Genomic DNA, 22,343 nt, shown 5'->3' on the forward strand with positions numbered 1-22,343 from the left:
TACACATATGTATATATCGGCTTGTTACCCAGTTTTATAGAATATGAGTTTTAAATGCTTGTGTGGCCTGAGTTATTTATGTGATGAAGAACTTATATAGTTTTTACAATATATCATACTATACTGATTAGACAGATATGAGCTGTATATTACATATATTTATCTAGAATAGTATATTACAATCTTACTTAGATCAGTATGTTATAGTTTTATATAGATCAATATATCACAGATATTTATCCAGAATAGTACATTACAATTTTACTCAGATCAGTATATTACAGCTTTATTCAGACCAGTATATAGAGTATTTATAGTATGTCATGTTTCCTGTTACCATAACAGACAGAGTATACAGATAAAGTATATAGACAGATATACTGAGATAACATCAAGATGCTACAGATACAACGTACAGAGATTACAGTATTTCCAATACAAAAGATAGCGTTATTGTAATTTTAGAAACATGATAAAAACAGTAAAAGAATATATATATATATATATATATATAGTATTAGATCCCTGAGGAAGATTACAGACAAATACAGTATAGATAGAGAATACAGAGCACGATACCGCTGCTATATACAGATAGAGTGCAACCACATATCTCAGATAGTGTGTGGATATCGTCTAACCATGCTCGGAGAGGATGCAGCTCAGCAATATGCGGGCTGAGTGCGGGGTTGAGGGGGCCGGTTAGACGAGGTAGTAGCCAGTCTCGCGCCTAGGAGAGTATGTAGTTTGGTCGGGCTGACGTAGTGTAGAGTATATTGACCTATCTGGAGGGCTGACCAGATTAAGTCCCGCCTACGGGCTGCACAACCCTGTCATGAGGGGTCAAATCATGACATGCATAGTTTCAGGGATAAAACACAGTTATGTATATGTATATAGTTTTACAATATATGATGAGTACAATATGATATTAGCAATATGAAAAGTAGAAAATACAGATGATACAATTATATTTTAAATTGTGAAAATGAAAGACATGCTTTACAGATTTACTATTTTATTACAGTTCAGTTGTTATTTTAACAGTATGCAACTTAGTCGCCACACCCTAGTAATAGCATATTTCCACTTACTGAGCATCGACTCACCTCATTACTTTATCATTTTTCAGGTAATCCAATTAGGCGAGCAAATCAGGCTCGCGAATAGGGAGTTTATTTGATTACCCTGGTTGTAGGGTAAGTTTTTGATAGAGTTTTGTATTTTTGGGGTAGATAGTACTGGAGAAAATTATTTTGTATGACTATGGTCTGTAAATACTAGATTATAGTATTGTATAGTATATATGGCTATATGATTTATGTTTCCGCTGCGTAGGTATGTTTATTGTATATAGGAATACCCCAGTGTCCTTTGGGGTCTGAGATTTCATAGCAGGGATATCAGAGCAATTTATGTAAAAAAAATGTCTTAATTTTGATGTTGTTACAGTTTGGTATCAGAGTCTAGGTTACTAGGTTCTGTAGACTTTAGAGTGCAGCGGGAAACAATGCCAGAATATAGGAAAAGAATTTGAGGTTTTATTCTGTGATCCGGATACAAGATTTTCATGGTGGTTTCTGTATTTTTCTTAGGGTGACAACTTCAGGAAAGTCATAGTAAACTATCGACGAGTTATGTATTTAGGTTATGAGATGTGATTTGGGGTTAGGATCAGGAGGGATGGTTATAGAGAATTTGGAGCTTTAGTTGAATAATTTGGGTCTATAAGGAAATAGGACTCTGAAACAGTGTTTTATATGGTTACAGGATGGACCCAGGAGGCAATAGAGCTCACATTAGTGGGGACGATGGTGCTGGTCCTTCTGACGCAGTAGGCGGGGATTCAGATGTTGTGCTATGTAGTGTGACTCAGCAAGTTATAACTGAGATTGCACGGACCTATAGAGAGCAAAGAGGCTCATCTTCAGCTCAGGGATGTACCATAGAGAAATTTATGAAAATGAATCCGCCAGCATTTTTTGGAACGACTGACCCTGCAATTGCAGAGAACTGGGTGCAAGAGGTGGAGAAGATTCTGACAGTACTTCATTACACCGACGAGTAGAGAGTTTTATGTGCTACATATAGGCTGGCGGGGGAGGCCAAGAGATGGTGGTCAGCCACCAGACTGTTGGAGGAGCAGAGAGCTATACTAGTGCCGATGACCTAGGCTTCATTCAGGGACGTGTTCTTTGATAGATATTACCCTGCCTCAGTCAGAGAGGCTTGAGTACAGGAGTTTCTAAGCCTGTCCCAAGGATCACTGACTATCCAACAGTATGCGGTGAGATTTATCGAGCTTTCTCGTTTCTGCCCATATATTGTCCCAAATGAAGTAAATAAGGCCAGAATGTTTGAGAGGAACTTGAGCGAGATATTTACAGGCAGGTGGCGGTACTGAGGATCCAAGATTTTGCAGAGTTGGTTGACAGGGCTAGTATAATAGAGGAGAGTCTATCTAGAGAGACGGAGACACAAAGTCTGAGGAAGAGGACTGTGCCCTCGAGTTTTTAGGCGGGTCCTAGCCAAGACCCTTGGAGAGGAGGTAGATTTGGCGGAGGCCAGAGACAGATGATAGAGCACGGTAGATTTCAGGCAGACATCTTCCTGCTATTTGTCCTAGATGTGGATGAAGACATCCTGGTGAGTGCTGACTGGGGGAGAATATTTGTTATCGTTGCGGGAGGCCCGACCATATGGTTCGATCATGTCAGATGCTATCAAATTATGCACAGGCTCCTATACCGTTTTAGGGTGGATACTAGGTACCTCATGGAGGTCAGCAGAGAAATACCGCGTCGGCGAGGGTCTATGCGCTGACGCTAAGTGACGCTGAGATGACGGGAGACATGGTCACAGGTATCATTATTGCTTAACCATATAAAATTGTTTTTTTTTTTATACAGGTGTCACTCACTCTTTTATATTGGCGGCATATGTAAAAATGACTGGAGTAGAAACACAGCCTTTAGATGTAGAACTGTCTGTGGGTACGTCGATGGGATCTGTGGTTAGATGCAGGAGGGTACTTCAAAATTTTTCAGTAAGTATTTAGGAGAGAGTGCTGTTAGCTGATCTTGTGGTCCTAAATATGTAGGGATTTGATGTGATATTGGGCATGGATTGGCTAGCTACTCATTATACTAGCATAGACTGCCACCAGAAAGAAGTAATTTTCAGACCCTCGAATAAGCAAGAATACAGATTTGTGGGTTCACGTGTACGTGCTTCACCATAGCTGGTGTCAGCTATTCAGGTGAGGAGATTGCTACAGGGTGGTTGCTAGGGGTATGTCGCATACATAAAAGATTTTTCAAAGGAAGAATTGAGACAAGCTGACATACTAGTAGTGAGAGAGTTTCTAAATGTATTTCTAGAAGAATTACCTGGGTTACCACCTGATCATGAGATTGAGTTCACTATAGACCTGTTTTTGGGATCTGCTCCAGTATCAAAAGCACCGTACCGTATGACTCCAGTTGAGTTGAAAGAATTGAAAGATCAGCTACAAGAATTACTGGATAAGGGTTTTATCAAACCCAGTGTGTCGCCCTGGGGAGCGCCAATTTTATTCGTGAAAAAGAAAGATGGAACCATGAGGTTGTGCATCGATTATAGGGAGATAAACAAACTGACAGTCAAGAATAAATATCCTCTCCCTAGGATCGATGACTTATTTGACCAGCTTCAAGGGACCTAGGTTTATTCTAAAATTGATCTACGGTCGGGTGAAAGTTAGAGCAGAGGATATTTCGAAGACCGCATTTCGTACCAGGTATGGGCATTACGAGTTCTTAGTGATGCCATTCGGGTTGACTAATGCACTAGTAGTATTGATGAATTTGATGAATCGGGTGTTCCATCAGTATTTAAACCAGTTTGTGGTTGTATTTATTAATGATATACTGGTCTATTCGATGAGTTTTTAGGAGCACGAGCATCATTTGAGGCTGGTGTTACAGATATTAAGAGAAAGGAAATTATATGCAAAATTCAAGAAGTGCGAGTTTTGGTTAAAACATGTTACTTTTCTTGGCCATGTGATCTCTGAAGCAGGTGTATCAGTTGATATGAGTAAAATAAAGGCAGTAGTGAATTAGGAAAGGTCAAGCAGCGTTCAGGAGGTCAGGAGTTTTCTGGGATTAGCAGGCTATTATCGGAGCTTCATAGATGACTTCTCCAGACTATTAGGTCCATTAACACAACTTACGAGGAAAAATGTAAAGTTTGATTGGACGGATGACTGTGAGCAAAGTTTTCAAGAATTAAAACAGCGGTTGGTCTCGGCGCCAATTCTGGCTATTCCATCAGGAGAGGACAAATTTGTAATATACAGTGATGCCTCTTTGAAGGGTCTTGGATGTGTGTTAATGCAGCATGACAAGGTTATTGCGTATGTGTTTAGACAGCTTAAAGAATATGAGAAGAATTATCCTATCCATGATTTAAATCGTGTTGCGGTGGTGTATGCTCTCAAAATCTGGAGGCATTATTTATATGGTGGGAAGTGCAAGATTTTCATGAATCACAAGAGTCTGAAATATTTCTTCACCCAGAAAGAGCTAAATAAAAGACAAAGAAGGTGGCTAGAACTCATTAAAGATTATGACTGTACCATTAGTTAGCACCCCGGGAAAAGTGAATGTGGTAGCTAATGCTTTGAGCAGGAAATCAGTGGGTTCGGTGTTAGCAACCATGGAGACTTAGCACTCGATTCTAATGGATTTGGAGAGGCTCATCATAGAGTTAATAGAAAAGAGTCCTCAGGCAGTCATTGTCAGTCTAGTGGTTCAGCCTATGCTATACGAGAGGATTAAAGCAGTTCAAGGTGATGATGCAGAGTTGGCAGAGGTAATGGTTAGAGTGTGGGATGGTCAGGGAGAGGAGTTTAGCATATCAGATGACGGAGCCCTACGATTTCTTGCTAGGCTTTGTGTTCCTATAGATATCGAGATCAGGAGAACTATATTAGAGGAGGCTCACAGATCCCTATACACCATACATCCAGGTGGTACTAAAATGTATTGGGATCTGCGGGAGTACTTTTGGTGAAGTGGAATGAAGAGAGAGATAACTGAATTTGTACGACAGTGCTTGACATGTTAGTAGGTTAAAGTTGAGCACCAGTGACTAGCAGGCCAATTGCAGCCGTTGTTTATTCCACAATGGAAGTGGGACCACGTTTCTATGGATTTTGTTATGGGGTTACCACCAGTGCGATAGGGATTGAATGTGAATTTGGTGGTTGTTGATCGTTTGACGAAGATTGCCCATTTCATCCCTATTAAAGTTGATTATTCCATGGACAGATTGGCAAAAATTTATATTTAGGAGATAGTTCGCGTCCATGGTGTGCCGATATCCATAGTCTCATACCGGGATCCTCGGTTTACTTCATGATTCTGGAAAAGTTTTCATGAGGCTAAGGGTACACAATTAGTTTTTAGCACTGTTTTCCATCCCCAGACAGATGGTCAGATTGAGAGGACGATTCAGACACTAGAGGATATGCTTCGTGCTTGTGTGCTTGATTTTGGAGGCAATTGGATCTAGTTTATGCCATTAGTTGAGTTTACTTACAATAATAGCTATCAGACTAGCATCGGCATGACACCTTACGAGACATTATATGACAGGAGATGTCGTTCTCCTCTTTTCTAGGATGAAGTAGGTGAAAGGCGAGTTTTGGGTCCAGAGATAATACAACAAGCGTCCGACAAGGTTCGATTAATTAGAGAAAGAATCAGTACAGCACAGAGTCGGCAGAAAAGCTACGCAGACACTCGCCACCAAGAGTTAGAGTTTAATGTGGGAGATCGAGTATTTTTGAAGATAGCTCCTCTGAAAGGAGTTATGAAGTTTGGAAAGAAGGGTAAGTTGAGTCCTAGGTATACTGGCCCTTTTGAGATATTAGAGAGAATAGGGTTAGTTGCTTATAGGCTTGCTTTGCCACCAATCTTATCCAGAATACATGACATGTTTCATGTTGCTATGTTGAGGAAATACATCCTAGACTCGTCCCATATCATCAGTTATGCAGAGATAGAACTCAAGGATTCATTAGCTTATGAAGAAACACCAGTATATATATTAGATAGGAAGACACAAGAACAGTTACTGAAAGTTTTGTGGAAAAATCACACTATAGAGGAAGCTTCTTGGGAGCTCAAGGAGCAGATCAGACAGAGATACCCGCAGTTGTTCCAAGAGGTATAGCGGTACTCAGGTAAAGTATAACATTTAGATAAGTTTCTTTTGCAGGTACATGTATGGATTTAATTAGTAGATAGTTTTGAGTTTTATATGTGTAATCTCCCAAAACCTAGTATGTAACCACGATATTCCTCCACCATAAGTGAGGGCAGGTAATAAAATAAGTAGACCATTTCAATTTTAAAGAATGATGAGTTATATGAATAGTAAATTTCAAGGACGAAATTTTATAAGGAGAGAAGAATGTAACGACCCGAAGAATAATGGTATTTAAATAATAAAGAGAAAGAGAAATGAAAACAGAAACAGAAGGAAGCAGCAGGCTTGAAGATAATAACTTGAAAGATTTTTTTTACACAGGACCTCGTCGACGAACACAGGGAGTCACGCCTCATTGATGAGAAGATACCGAGAGGGGTTTTTTGGCAGTCTGAATTTCATCAACAAGGAAATAGGTTCGTTGACAAAATTACTTAAGGACTTGTCGACGAGGTGACGAGTCTCGTTGACGAATCCAGCTCTATAAATAGTGAAAAACCATATTTTTGGACGAATTTTTAGCACAAACTCTCTCTCTCTCTCTTTCTCTCTCTCTCTCTCTCTCTCTCTCTCTCTCTCTAATGCACCTCTCACCTTCTCTCTTTGATTTCGGCCCCATTTCACGCCGGATCGATGATCTGAAGCCACCACAATGCTCCTGGCGAAATTCTCTGCAAGTTTGATATAACTGATCGTTGGTGGAGTTAGTTTGAAATTCATCTCAAACTCAGGGTAAGGTGTTTTATTCAGAGTCTGATCTCTTTACAATTATAGGAAATGTTGTATATAGGAAAATACTGATACTTTGTTTTGGTGGATGTCATTTTCAGGATGTTGAGTGGAGAACTCTGTGGGTATAGGGCTATGATTTAGTAAGGGCTTTTCAGATTTAAGGTAAGGGAAATATGCTATACTAGGAATTTTTATAATGTTATCAGAGATTTTACACATTTGTATATACCAGCTTATTACCCAGTTTTATAGAATATGAGTTTTAAATGCTTGTGTGGCCTGAGTAGATATTTATGTGATGAAAAACTTATATAGTTTTTACAGTATATCATACTATACTGATTACACAGATATGAACAGTATATTACAGATATTTATCTAGAACAGTATATTACAGTTTTACTCAGATCAGTATGTTGTTGTTTTATACAAATTAGTATATCACAGATATTTATCCATAATAGTACATTATAGTTTTACTCAGATCATTATATTACAGTTTTATTCAGAACAGTATATACAGTATTTATAGTATGTCATTTTTCCTGTTACCATAACATACAGAGTATACAGACAGAGTATACAGATAGAGTATACATATAAATATACAGAGATAGCATCGAGATGCGACAGATACAATATACAGAGATTACATTATTTACAATACAAAAGATAGCGTTATGGTAATTTTGGAAACATGATGAAAATAGTAAAAGAGTATATATGTATATATATAGTATCAGATCCCTGAGGAAGATTACAGATAGATACAGTACAGATAAAGAATACAAAGCACGGTATCGTTGTTATATACAGATAGAGTGCAACCACATATCTCAGATAGTGTGTGGGTACCGTCTAACCTCGGAAAGGATGCAGCTTCCCAGTACGCTGGGTTGAGGGGGCCGGTTAGACGAGGTAGTAGCCAGCCCCACACCTAGGAGAGTATACAGTTTGGTCGGACTGAGGTAGTGTAGAGTTTATTGACTTATCTGGAGGGCCGACTAGATTAAGTCCCGTCTACGGGCCGCACCACCCTATCATGAGGGGTCAAATCATGACATGCAAAGTTCTAGGGATAAAACACAATTATGTATATGCATACAATTTTCTAATATATGATGAGTACAATATGATATTAGCAGTATGAAAAGTAGAAAACACATATGATACAGTTATATTTTAAATTGTGAAAATGAAAGACATGCTTTACCGATTTACTATTTTATTGCAGTTCAGTTGTTATTTTAATAGTATGCAACTCAGTCGCCACACACTAGTAATAGCATATTTCCACTTACTGAGCATTGACTCACCCCACTACTTTATCATTTTTCAGGTGATCCAACTAGGCGAACAGATCAGGCTCGTGAATAAGGATTTATTTGATTACCCTGATTGTAGGGTAAGTTTTTGACAAAGTTTTGTATTTTTTGGGTAGATAGTACTGGAGGAAATTATTTTGTATGGCTATGGTCTGTAAATACTGGATTATGGTATTATATAGTATATATGGCCATATGATTTATGTTTCCACTGTGTAGGTATGTTTATTGTATACAGGAATACCCCAGTATCCTTTGGGGTCTAAGATTTCATAGTAGGGATATCAGAGCAATTTATGTAAAAAAAAAAATGTCTTAATTTTGAGCTTGTTACACCTTTGGTTTCTCTATTTGGATCAAAGGGATTCATTAGCTATGTAATTGCCTTAGCTCTACGTTAGCTTGGGCATTTTCAATACATACGCTGGATTATGGGACTTTATTAATTCGATTGCCAATACTAGTAGAAAACAACTAGCCTTTTCATTAAGCAAGCAAAGAGGGCTTGGCTAAGTCCTAGAATTTTGAAGAAGGAAGGAACAATCATCTGCACCTCCTTGGGTTACTCTACAAAGTAGAAGTTTAGAGTTAAGGGTTATAAGGTGTAGAGACTCGGAAAAATAATAGCAATTATATAATAATAAGGAAAAGGGAGTTAAATGGGAGAAAATAAATTCAAAAGAAGGGAAAAATCAAGGTTCATCGATGAACCCCTAGGTTTCGTCGATGAACTTACTTGTATGGTTTGTGGACAAGAACCTGAGTTTCGTCGACCAAGAGATACCGAGAAGGGAATTTCAGACCTTAATGGTTCATCGACGATCTCACTACCTTCGTCGATGAAATTTATTTTTGGGTTCGTTGACGAGGCCATGTGTCTTGTCGATGATGCCATATGGCCAGCCATTTATATATACGTGAAAATCAGTTTTTGGCAAGAGAAAAATAGTCCCTCTTTCATTCTCTCTCTAAAATTCGGCCTAGACACCTTCTCTCTACGATTCTCGCTTCATTAGAGCCCGATTTGACGATCGGGAACTACCACGAGATTCGTGGGGAGATTCTCTACAAGATTGTCGGAGCAGATTGTTGGTTTGAAGTTCTAGGACACCATCCCAAAATCATGGTAAGTGGGTTATTTTATGGTTTTCATGATTATTAAGTATTTTTGGACCCAGGATTTGTGTTAGACCAAAATATATTGAAATTTGAATTAGTTAAACTGGGGTTAATGTGAAATACAGGGTTTGGTTCAAACACTGCAGGCATGAGATAAGGATCCTAGTGGATACTTCCTCAAGAACTCAGGTAAAGATGATAATAGTTTATAATCTAGGAAATTATGAATATAAGGTTCGGAAAAGATGTGAATAAGATAATTATTCTAGAAAATTCTTTTGATTGACTAGGAAAAATATATATGTATAATTTCAGGGTTTTGGAATCACGAACGTTGTAGGCGTGAATTAGTAAATAATAAACGAATCTCAATTAGCCAGGTAAGGGAAATATGTTATGCCAGTTAAATTAGAGATTTTTACCAGTAAAATATAGTATATGATTATGGGTTTTCAGAGTAAGATTTTGAATAATTTAGAGTAAGAAATTATACAGTTTTACAGATTATATTTAATGAGCTTTAATTATTATGCGGCATGAGAATATTGGTATAGTACAGAATTCTACACAGCTTTTACAAAACTATGATTATATAGTTTTTACAGAATCATGATATAAAGATTATATAATTTTATTTACCGAACTACGGCTATACAATGTTGAACGGAATTATAGTTTACACTGTTATAGAGAACTATGATATACAGTTTTCATAGTACCATGATATACAGATAGAACCATAACATATAGATATTACAGCTTACACAGATCAGTTATTATAGCGTTATGGTTAACACAGTTTTATAGAATCATGGTTATTACAGTTGAAACAGAATCATGGTAAAACAGTAAGAAATATTAAATAGTATTATATAATATTAGACCCTGATGGATAAAATTAGATTACAGAGCACGGTACCATAATTATTACAATTCAGAGTGTAATCACATATCTCATATAGAGTGTGGAATTTATGAGTAGTCGATTGTGCCTTGGGAGAGACGAAGACTCCCTGGTAGTCTAGGTTGAGGCGCCTAATCTGACGACAAAGGTTTTTAGTTAACTTATCCTAGTAGGCCAGCTAATGTTAAGTCCAGCCCACGGGCCGCACAATTCTGTCAAGAAAGGTTAAATCATGACATACATTTATCCATCCAGGGACGTTTTCACAGTTATATATATATATATATATATATATATGTATGTATATAGATTTTTAAAAAACAGAAAGTATATATATAGTAACTAAAAGTATGATTAAGTTGAAAGTTAATAAACACTTGTACTTTAAGTGACATAAGTGTGAGTTATGATGTATCTTATCTTTATATGTTATCTCAATTACAGCCTGATTGATAAATATATTGCTCATGAAGACTCATTTGCCATACACTGGTAATAACATATTTCATCTCACTAAGAGTTGTCTCATCCCAATATTTATAAACATCTTCAGGTGATCCAGTTAGATGAGCAAATCAAGCTCAGAGAGACCCTTGTACTTCACTGTCTATAGGGTAAGTGATTTTGGGAGATGTATTTTTAAGTAGTTCCTAGGGGATCTGGTGGATGATTTTGGAGAGATGTGTATGTGTGTTTGGAAATTACTAAAACTCTGGTATTGTAATTATGGTGATGTAATTTATGTTTTCTGCTACATAGGTGTGTTATTTCTATGAACGAGAGTTCTCGATGTCTACTTTGGGACCGAGACATTCTAATAGATTTTACAAGGGGAATTAAAGTAATATAATTTTGCAGTCTATATATAGAAAAAAAAATCGTATGAATTTTTGGGTCATCACAATTTGGTATCAGAGCCTACGTTCCTAGGTTCTATAGACTATAATGTACAGCGGAGAACAATACTAGAGTATAAGAATAGATTTGGGAAAGGATGTAAATTGGGGATAGATCAGAATTTCAGTGAGTTAATGTTGAGAAGTTAAGGTGAGAATTTATGGTTTTGTCTTGCGGTTAGGAGACAGGAACTTCGGGGTGGTTTCTATGATCTTCCTAGGGTGACGATTCCAGAAAAACCATAGTAAACTATCGTGGATTTCTATTTCCAGATGGTAGGACTGAACCTTAAATTAGAAATAAGTGGTATGAGGATATCTTAGTTAGATTAATGTAAGAATAGTGTTATGAGGTATAGATTCTTATATTATTTTGGTGTTATTGCAGGATGGATTTAGGAAATAGCAGTGCTTACGCTAGTGGTGATGATGGTGCTGGGCCTTCTAGCATGAGCGGCAGGAATTCTAATGTCATTTTGCGCAGCATAGATCAGCAGGTTATGACTGAGATTACTTGGAGCTCTAGGGAGCGAGGAGGCCCATCTGCAGATCAGGGTTGTATGATAGAGAAGTTCACCAAAATGAATCCTCAAGCATTCTCAGGGGGAGCCGACCTTGCAGTTGCTGAAAACCGGGTGCAAGAGATAGAAAAAATACTGATGATGTTGCATTGTACGGATGATCAGAGGGTCTTGTATGCTACCTATAAATTGACGGGTGAGGCTGAGAGATGGCGGACAACCATGAAATTGCAAGAGGAATAGAGACCCATACCGACGATCATAACTTGGAGCCGATTTAAAGAAATTTTCTTTGATTGTTATTTTCCTACCACCATCAGAGAGGCTAAGGTAGCAGAATTTCAAAATTTGACTTAGGGAAATCTCATGGTTCAGCAATATGCAGTGAAGTTCATTGAGCTGTCATGTTTTGCTCTTAACATTGTACTGGATGAGGCTAAAAAGGCAAGAATATTTGAGAGGGGCTTGAGGCAGGAAATCTTTAAACAAGTGGCAGTTCTAAAGGGGCAAGAATCCTCTGAACTAGTAGATAGGGCCACAGTAGCAGAGGAGAGCAATCAGAAGGATGTGGGAACACCGATCCAAAGAAAGAGGGCCATGCCTCCGGGATTTTAGACGGGTACCAGTTGGGGCCCATGGAGGGGAGATTAGTATAGCAGAGGCTAGAGGCAGGGACACCATGGTTTTCAAGGTGAGCAAACTTATCCCATATGCCCTAGGTGCAGCTAAAGACATATGAGTAAATGCCAAATGGGAGAGAACGTTTTCTACCGGTGTGGGAAACCCGGTTATATGGCACGAGCATGTCAGGGACTATCGACTCATGCACCAGCTCCTAGACCTTTCCGTGGAGGTCACCAGGCACCCCGTGGAGGCTAGAAGAGGAACATAACCCTGGTGAGGGTTTATGCATTGATGCTAGGAGACGTCGAGGCTACAGGTGACGTTGTGCAGGTATTCTTATTGCTTTATCATATAAAGCTATTTTTTTATTTGACTCAGGTGCCACCCATTCTTTCATATCATTTGGGTATGTCAAATTATCTGGGGTTGAGTCACAGTTGTTAGATGTTGAGTTGTCAGTAGCCACGCCAACTGGATCAGTAGTGAGGTGTAGAAGGATGCTTAAAAACTATCCAGTGGGCATTCAGGAGAAAATATTACCAGTCGATCTCATGATACTAAACATGCAGGGGTTCGATATAATATTGGGTACGGACTGGCTGGTAGCTAACTACGCCAGCATTGATTGCCATAAAAAAAAGGTGATCTTTAGACCACTGGGAGAGCAAGAATTCAAATTTATGGGATCGCGTGTACGCGCCTCGCCACAGTTAGTGTTTGCTGTTCAAGCGATGAGGCTGCTTTAGGATGGTTGTCAGGGGTATGTAACTTATGTAAAGGAGACGCTAAAAGGAGAATTAAAGCTTGCTGATATTCCAATAGTCAGAGAATTTCTATATGTATTTCCAGAAGAGTTATCTGGTTTACCACCAGATCGGGAGATTGAGTTTACCATGGATATACTTTCAGAGTCGGCACTGATATCTAAAGCACCTTACAGGACGGCTCTAGCCGAACTGAAAGAATTGAAAGACCAGTTGTAGGAATTGTTGAATAAAGGGTTTATCAGGTTTAGCATGTCACCTTGGGGAGCGCTAGTTCTGTTTGTAAAAAAGAAAGATGAGATTATAAGGATGTGCATCGATTATAGGGAGATAAATAAAGTGACGATCAATAAGTACCTTCTGCCCTGTAATATCCTCAAAATTCTTACCATTCTTTTTATCTATATATATATATATATATATATCCATACCTAAGCAGCGGGAACATAAATCATACAATCATTCACATATATACTATACAATACCAGAATCTAGTGTATATTAACCATAGCCATACAAAACTAACCCTTCCAGCATCATTTACCCAAAAATATATACAACTCTGTCAAAAACTCACCCTATAACTAGGGTAATCAAAATACTCTATCCGCGAGCCTGCTCTACTCGCCTAGCTGGCTCACCTAAAAAATGTTAAAATAATGGGGTGAGTCAATGCTTAGTAAGTGGAAATATGCTATTACTAGTGTGTGGTAACTAAGTTAAGGATACTTTTAAATAATAACTGAACTGTAATGCAACAAATAATCTGTAAAGCATATCTTTCTTTCTCAATTTAAAATATATTGTATCATCTGTATCTTCTACTTTTCATACTAATAATATCATACTATACTCATCATATACTATAAAACTGTATACATATACATAACTGTGCTTATCCCTGGAACTCTGTACATCATGATTTGACCCCTCATGATAGGGCCCTCCAGATAAGTCAATATACTCTACACTACCTTAGACCGGCCAAATTGCATCCACTCCTAGGCTTGGGACTAGCTACTACCTCGTCAAAACCAGCCCCCTCCACCCAGTGAACTGGGGAGCTGCATCCTCTCCGAGCACGGCTGATGGTACCCACACACTATCTGAGATATATGGTTGTACTTTATCTGTATATAGCAACGGTACCGTACTCTGTAATCTATATCTGTACTGTATCCATCTGTGATCTTTCCACAGGGATCTGATACGATATACATATATACATATATACTCTTTTACTATTTTCATCATGTTTTCAAAATTACCATAACGTTATCTTTCTATACTGTAAATATTGTAATCTCTGTATACTGTATCTATAGTATCTTGATGCTACCTCTGTATATCTATCTGTATGCTCTATTTGTATACTCTGTATGTTATGGTAATAGGAAACATAACATACAATAACTTTATATATACTGTTCTGTATAAAGGTGTGATATATAGACTGATCTGAATAAAACTGTATACATGTACATGTATATATATATATTTGTTTCATGAAACTATTTGTATAAAAGGTGTATATGCATGTAAATTTCTCTATATAATCTCTGTGAATATTTATCTATATCTGTATATTCTGTTTAACTCTATATACTGGGAAAAAACTATATAAATTGCATATACTATCTATATATGTGTATTCAGTATAGTATGATACATTATAAAAGCTGTATAAATTTCTTCATCACATTAAAATCTACTTAGGCCACACAAGCATTTAAACTCATATTCTGTAAATACTGTATAATAAACTGGTATAAATATGTGTCTATGAAATCTCTGATAGTATTATGAAAACTCCTAGCATAGTATATTCCCCTTACCTTAACTTTGAAAAGCCCCTATAAAATTTTGGCTCCATACCTGCAGGGTTCCTAACTCAACATCCTAAAAACAAAATTTCTCAGAACAAAATATTAGTATTTTCTTACCTACAACATTTTTTATAACTGAGGGAAAGACAAATACTGAATAAAATGTCTTATCCTGAGATTGAGACGAAATCCAATCCAACTTTTCCAACGATCGGCTACGTCAGACTTGCAAAGAACCTCGCCAGGAGCATCGTGATAGCCTCAGATCTTCGATTCGACGAGAAACAGACCCGGAAATGAAGAGAGAAGTGAGAGAGGGACGTAAAGAGAGAGAGAGAGAGGAATCCGGAATGAGATAAAAATATGAGTTTTCACTATTTATAGTGCCAGATTCATCAACGAGATACGTCACCTCGTCAACGAGTTCTTCAATAATTTCGTCGACAAACTTCCACCCTCGTTGACGAATTTCAGGCTGCCCCAAAACCTCTCTCGATATTTTCTCGTCGATGAGACGTGGCTTCGTCGATGAATTCCCTTATACACTCGTCAACAAATCCCCTGTATTCGTCGATGAAATCCTGCACAAAATTTTGGGCTGTTTCATTTTCCCCTCCTTAAAAAATTTCGTCCTCGAAATTTACTATCTGTATTTTCATCTATACACCCCATCATTCCATAGATGAAAAAGGTCTACTTATTTTATTACCTACCTTCACTTGTGGCAGAGGAATATTGTGATTACATTTATGTTCTGAAAGATTACACATATAAAACTAAAAACTATCTACTAACTAAAATCAGTACATGTACATGCAAGAAAACTTATCTAACTATTATACTTTACCTGAGTACCTCTATACCTCTTGGAACAACTTCGGGTATCTCTGTCTAATCTGCTCCTTAAGCTCCTAAGAAGCTTCCTCCATAGTATGATTCTTCCACAAAACTTTAACTAACTGTATTTCTTTAGTACGTAAGGTCTGTATCTTTCTATCCAAAATTTGTACTGGTACTTCTTCATATGCCAATGAATCCTTAAGCTTTATCTCTACATAGCTAACGATGTGGGATGGGTCTGGGACGTATTTCCGTAACATGGTAACATGAAACACGTCATGAATACGAGCCAAAGCTGGAGGCAAAGCTAGCCTGTAGGCAACTGACCATATTCTCTCAAGTATCTCAAAAGGGCCAATAAACCTAGGGCTCAACTTGCCCTTCTTCCCAAACCTCATAACTCCTTTCAGAGGAGCTATCTTAAAAAATACTTGATTTCCCACGTCAAATTCCAACTCTCGGCAGCGAGTGTCTGCATAACTTTTCTGCCGACTCAGTACTGTATTGATTCTTTCTCTAATTAATCGGACTTTGTCGGACGCCTGTTGTATTATCTTGGGACCCAAAACTCACCTTTCACCTACTTCATCCCAGAAAAGAGGAGAATGACATCTCCTGCCATATAATGCCTCATATGGAGTCATGCCGATACTAGCCTGATAGTTATTATCGTAAGCAAATTCAACTAATGACATAAACTAGATCCAACTACCCACAAAATCAAGCACACAAGCACGAAGCATATCCTCTAGTGTCTGAATTGTTCTCTCAGTATGACCATCTGTCTGGGGATGGAAAGTAGTGCTAAAAGCTAACTGTGTACCTATAGCCTCCTGAAAACTTTTTTAGAATCGTGAAGTAAACCGAGGATCTCCATCCGAGACTATGGATATTGGTATTCCATAAACACGAACTATTTCCTGAACAGATACTAGTATTCCATAAACACGAACTATTTCCTGAACATATATCTCTACCAATTTTTCCATGGAATAATCGATTTTAATAGGGATGAAATGAGCGGTCTTTGTCAGACGATCTACAACCACCCAAATCGCATTCAGTCCCTGTTCTACTGGTGGTAACCCCGTAACGAAGTCCATCGAAACATGGTCCCATTTCCATTTTGGAATGAACAATGGCTGCAACTGTCCTGCTGGTCTCTGGTGCTCAGCTTTAACCTGCTGACATATCAAGCATTGTTAAACAAATTCGGCTATCCCCCTCTTCATTCCACTCCACCAGAAATACTCTTGCACGTCCCTGTACATTTAGTTTGCAGGTCCTTGTACATTTTAGTACTGTCAGGATGGACCGTGTATAGGAATCTATGAGCTTCCTCCAATATAGTTCTCCTGATTTCAGTATCTGCAGGAACACATAGCCTAGTACGGAATCGCAGAACTCCATCATCTGATATGCTGAACTCTTCACCCTGACCATCACGTACTCTAGCCATCACTACTACCAACTCTGCATCATCACCCTGAGCTGCTTTAATCCTTTCATATAGTGTAGGCTGAACCACTAGATTGGCAATAACTGCCTAAAGATTCTCCTCCACCAATTCTATATTGAGCCTCTCCAAATCCACCAGAATCGAGTGCTGAATCTCCATAACTGCCAGTACGGATCCCCCTGATTTCCTACTCAGAGCATTTGCCACTACGTTCGCTTTTCCTAGGTGGTAACTAATCGTGCAATCATAGTCTTTAATAAGTTCTAGCCACCTTCTTTGCTTCATATTCAATTCTTTCTGAATAAAGAAATATTTCAAACTCTTATGATCCGTGAAAATCTCGTACTTTCCACCATATAAATAATGCCACCAGATCTTGAGAGCATACACCACTGCAGCAAACTCTAAATCATGGACAAGATAATTCTTCTCATATTCTTTAAGCTGTCTAGACGCATAAGCAATGACCCTGTCGTGCTGCATCAACACGCATCCAAGACCCTTTAAAGAGGCATCACTATATATTACAAGACCATCCTCTCCTGATGGAATAGCTAATACCAGAGTTGATACTAACCGCTGCTTTAATTCTTAAAAACTCTGCTCACAGTCATCAGTTCATTCAAATTTTACATTTTTCCTCGTAAATCATGTTAATGGACCTGATAGCCTGGAGAAACCATCCACAAAGTGTCAGTAATAACCTGCTAATCCCAAAAAGCTCCTGACTTCTTGAATACTTCCCGACCTCTCCCAATTCACCACTGCCTCTATTTTACTCGGATCAACTGATACTCCTGCTTCTGAAATCACATGACCAAGAAAAGTAACTTACCTTAACCAGAACTCACATTTCTTGAATTTTGCATATAATTTCCTTTCCCTTAATACTTGCAATACCAGCCTCAAATGATGCTCGTGCTCCTCAAAACTCTTCGAGTAGACCAGTATATCATCAATGAACACAACCACAAACTGGTCCAAATACTGGTGGAACACCCGATTCATCAAATCCATGAAAACCGCTAGTGCATTAGTCAACCCAAATGGCATCACTAAAAACTTATAATGCCCATACGTGGTACGAAAAATGGTCTTCGAAATGTCCTTTGCTTTAACTTTCACCTGATCGTAACCTGACCGCAGATCAATCTTAGAATAAACCTGGGTCCCCTAGAGCAGATCAAATAAATCATCGATCCTAGGGAGATGATATTTATTCTTGACTGTCAGTTTGTTTATCTCCCTATAATCAAAGCATAATCTCATGGTTCCATCTTTCTTTTTCACAAACAGAACTAACACTCCTCAGGGAGACACACTAGGCTTGATAAAGCCCTTATCTAGTAATTCCTGTAGCTGATCTTTCAATTTGTTTAACTTGACTGGAGTCATACGGTATGGTGCTTTAGATACTGGTGCAGATCCCAGCAACAAATCTATCGTAAACTCAACCTCATGATCTAGTGGCAAACCAGGCAATTCTTCTGGAAATACATCTGGGAATTCTCTTACTGCTAGTACGTCAGCTTGTCCCAATTCTCCTTTTGGCAATTCTTTTATGTATGTGACATACCCCTGGCAATCATCCTGTAGCAGTCTCCTTACCTAAATAGCCGACATCAGCTGTGGCGAGGCACGCACATGTGAACCTATAAATCTAAATTCTGACTCGCCCGGGGGTCTGAAAATTATTTCTTTCTGATGGCAATCTATACTAGCGTGATAAATGGCTAACCAATCCATACCCAGTATCACATCAAATTCCTGCATATCCAAAACCACAAGATCGGCTAAAAGCACTCTTTCCTGAATACTTACTGAAAAATTTTGAAGTACCCTCCTGCATCTAATCACAGATCCCATCGGCGTACCCACAGACAATTCTATATCTAATGGTTGTGTCTCTATTCAAGCTATTTTCACATATCCCGCTAATATAAAAGAGTGGGTGGCACCTGTATAAAAAAAACAATCATTATATATGGTAAAGCAGTAAGAGTACCTGTGACCACGTCTCCAGCCATCTCAACGTCTCCTGGTGTCAACGCATAGACTCTCGTCGGCGCAATGTTCCTTTAGTGACCACCGCGGGGCGCCTGATATCCACCTCGAAATGGTCTGGGAGCTTGTGCATAATTTGACGGCATCTGACATACTCGAGCAATATGACCAGGCCTCCCGCATCGATAACAAACATTTTTCCCCAGTCGGCACTCACCAGGATGTCTCCGTCCACATCTAGGACAAATGGCAAGGAGCTGTCCACCCTGAAATCTACCATGCTCTACCATTTGTCTCTAACCTCTGCCAAATCTACCTCCTCTCCAAGGGCCTCGACTGGGACCCACCTGAAAACTCGAGGGCGCAGTCCTCTTCTTCTGACTCTGTGTCTCCATCTCTCTAGATAGCTTTCCTTCGCTATAGTGGCCCTGTAAACCAATTTTGCAAAATCCTGGATTCTCAATACAGCTACCTGTTTGTAAATATCACTCCTCAAATTTCTCTCAAACATTCTAACCTTCTTTGCTTCATTGAGGACGATATATGAGCAGAAACAAGAGAGTTCAATAAATCTCACCGCATACTACGGGACAGTCAACGACCCCTGGAGTAGACTCAGAAACTCCTGTACTCGAGCATCTCTGACTGAAGCAGGATAATACCTATAAAAAAATGTCCCTGAATCGAGCCCAGGTTATTTGCACTGGTATAGCTCTCTGCTCCTCCAACAACCTGCTGGCTGCCCACCATCTCTCGGCCTCCCCCACTAGCCTATACGTAGCATACATAACTCTCTGCTCGTTGGTGTAGTGGAGTATTATCAGAATCTTCTCTACCTCCTGCACCCAATTCTCCGCAACTATAGGGTTAATTGCTCCAGAAAAAGCTAGCAAATTCATCTTCATAAATTTCTCTATGGTACATCCCTGAGATGAGGATGGACCTCCTTGCTCTCTAGAACTCCGCGCTATCTCAGTCATGACTTGCTGAGCCACACTACACAGCACAGCATCTGAATCCCCACCTATTGCGCCAGAAGGACCCGCTCCATCATCCCCACTAGCGTGAGCGCTATTGCCTCTAGGGTCTATCCTGCAAACACATAGAACACCGTTTCAAAATTCTATCTTCCTACAGAACTAACTTATTCAACTAAAACTCTAAATCCTATATTAACTATCCCTCCTTCTACTAACCCCAAAATCCGCTCCTGTAACCCAAACACATGACTCGTTGACAGTTTACTATGATTTTCCTGAAATTGTCACCCTTGGAACAATCACGAAATCCTGTATCCAGATCACAGAACAAAAACCTCGAATCATTTTCCTATATTCTGGTATTGTTTTCCGCTGCACTCTAGAGTCTACAGAACCTAGCAACCTAGGCTCTGATACCAAAAATGTAATATCCTCAAAATTCTTACCATTTTTTTTATCTATATATATCCATACCTAAGCAGCGGGAACATAAAACCCATTCACATATATACTATACAATACCAGAATCCAGTGTATATTAACTATAGCCATACAAAACTAATCCCTCCATCATCATCTACCCAAAAATATACACAACTCTGTCAAAAACTCACCCTATAACCAGGCTAATCAAAATACTCTCTATCTGCGAACTTGATCTGTTCACCTAACTGGCTCACCTAAAAAATGTTAAAGTAATGGGGTGAGTCGACGCTCAGTAAGTGGAAATATGCTATTACTAGTGTGTGACAACTAAGTTAATGATACTTTTAAATAATAACTGAACTGTAATGCAACAAATAATCTGTAAAACATATCTTTCTTTCTCAATTTAAAATTTATTGTATCGTCCGTATTTTCTACTTTTCATACTAATAATATCATACTATACTCATCATATACTGTAAAATTGTATACATATACATAATTGTGCTTTATCCTTAGAACTCTGTACGTCATGATTTGACCCCTTATGAAAGGGTTGTGCGGCTCGTAGGCGGGACTTCATCTGGTCAGCCCTCCAGATAAGTCAATACACTCTACACTACCTCAGCTCGGCCAAACTGCATCCACTCCTAGGCTCGGGACTGACTACTACCTCGTCAAAATCGACCCCCTCCACCCAGTGAACTGGGGAGCTGCATCCTCTCCGAGCACGGTTGACGGTACCCACACACGATCTGAGATATGTGGTTGCACTCTATCTGTATATAGCAACGGTACCATACTCTTTAATCTATATCTGTACTGTATGTGTCTGTAATCTTTCCACAAGGATCTGATACGATATACATATATACATATATACTCTTTTACTATTTTCATCATGTTTCCAAAATTACCATAACGATATCTTTCTATACTATAAATACTATCCGTAGCATCTTGATGCTACCTCTGTATATCTGTCTATATATTCTGTCTATATACTCTGTCTGTATACTCTGTATGTTATGATAATAGGAAACATGACATACTATAACTCTGTATGTACTGTTCTGTATAAAGCTGTGATATATATACTAATTTGAATAAAACTGTATACATGTATATATGTGTGTATATATATATATATATATATATATCTATTTCATGAAACTATTCGTATAAAAGCTGTATATGCATGTAAATTTCTCTGTATAATCTCTATGAATATATATATATATATATATATATATCTATATCTATATATTCTGTATAACTCCATATATTGGAAAAAAAAACTATATAAACTGTATATACTGTCTATATCTATGTATTCAGTATAGTATGATACATTATAAAAGCTGTATAAATTTCTTCATCACATGAAAATCTACTCAGGCCACACAAGCATTTAAACTCATATTCTGTAAATACTGTATAATAAACTGGTATAAATATGTGTCTATGAAATCTCTGATAGTATTATGAAAACTCCTAACATAACATATTTCCCTTACCTTAACTTTGAAAAACCCCTATAAAATTTTGGCTCTATACCCGCAGGGTTCCTAACTCAACATCCTGAAAACAAAATCCCCCAGAACAAAATGTCAATATTTTCTTACCTACAATATTTCTTATAACTAAGGGAAAGACAAATCTGAATAA

The 22,343-nt window shown here is 38.3% G+C and overlaps 1 protein-coding gene across 3 annotated transcripts in view; it reads right to left on the reverse strand.

Moving 5' to 3' along the window:
* Positions 1-406: 406 nt before the first annotated feature.
* LOC131154101 (E3 ubiquitin protein ligase RIE1-like) overlaps positions 407-22,343 on the reverse strand; it is a 54,800-nt gene continuing 32,863 nt past the window's right edge. Inside the window, exon 5 of one of the 3 annotated variants that reach the window (XM_058106610.1) lies at positions 407-830. In XM_058106610.1, the coding sequence (XP_057962593.1) occupies positions 663-830 (168 nt within the window). In that variant the 3' untranslated portion in view covers positions 407-662. Of the gene's footprint in view, positions 831-7,578; positions 8,025-13,594; positions 13,782-22,343 lie in introns of those variants that run through there. The other 2 variants (XM_058106612.1, XM_058106613.1) reach the window with 2 other exon arrangements.

The sequence above is a fragment of the Malania oleifera genome, chromosome 4, assembly GCF_029873635.1.
Source record: "Malania oleifera isolate guangnan ecotype guangnan chromosome 4, ASM2987363v1, whole genome shotgun sequence".
In the NCBI taxonomy this organism is placed as follows: domain Eukaryota; kingdom Viridiplantae; phylum Streptophyta; class Magnoliopsida; order Santalales; family Ximeniaceae; genus Malania; species Malania oleifera.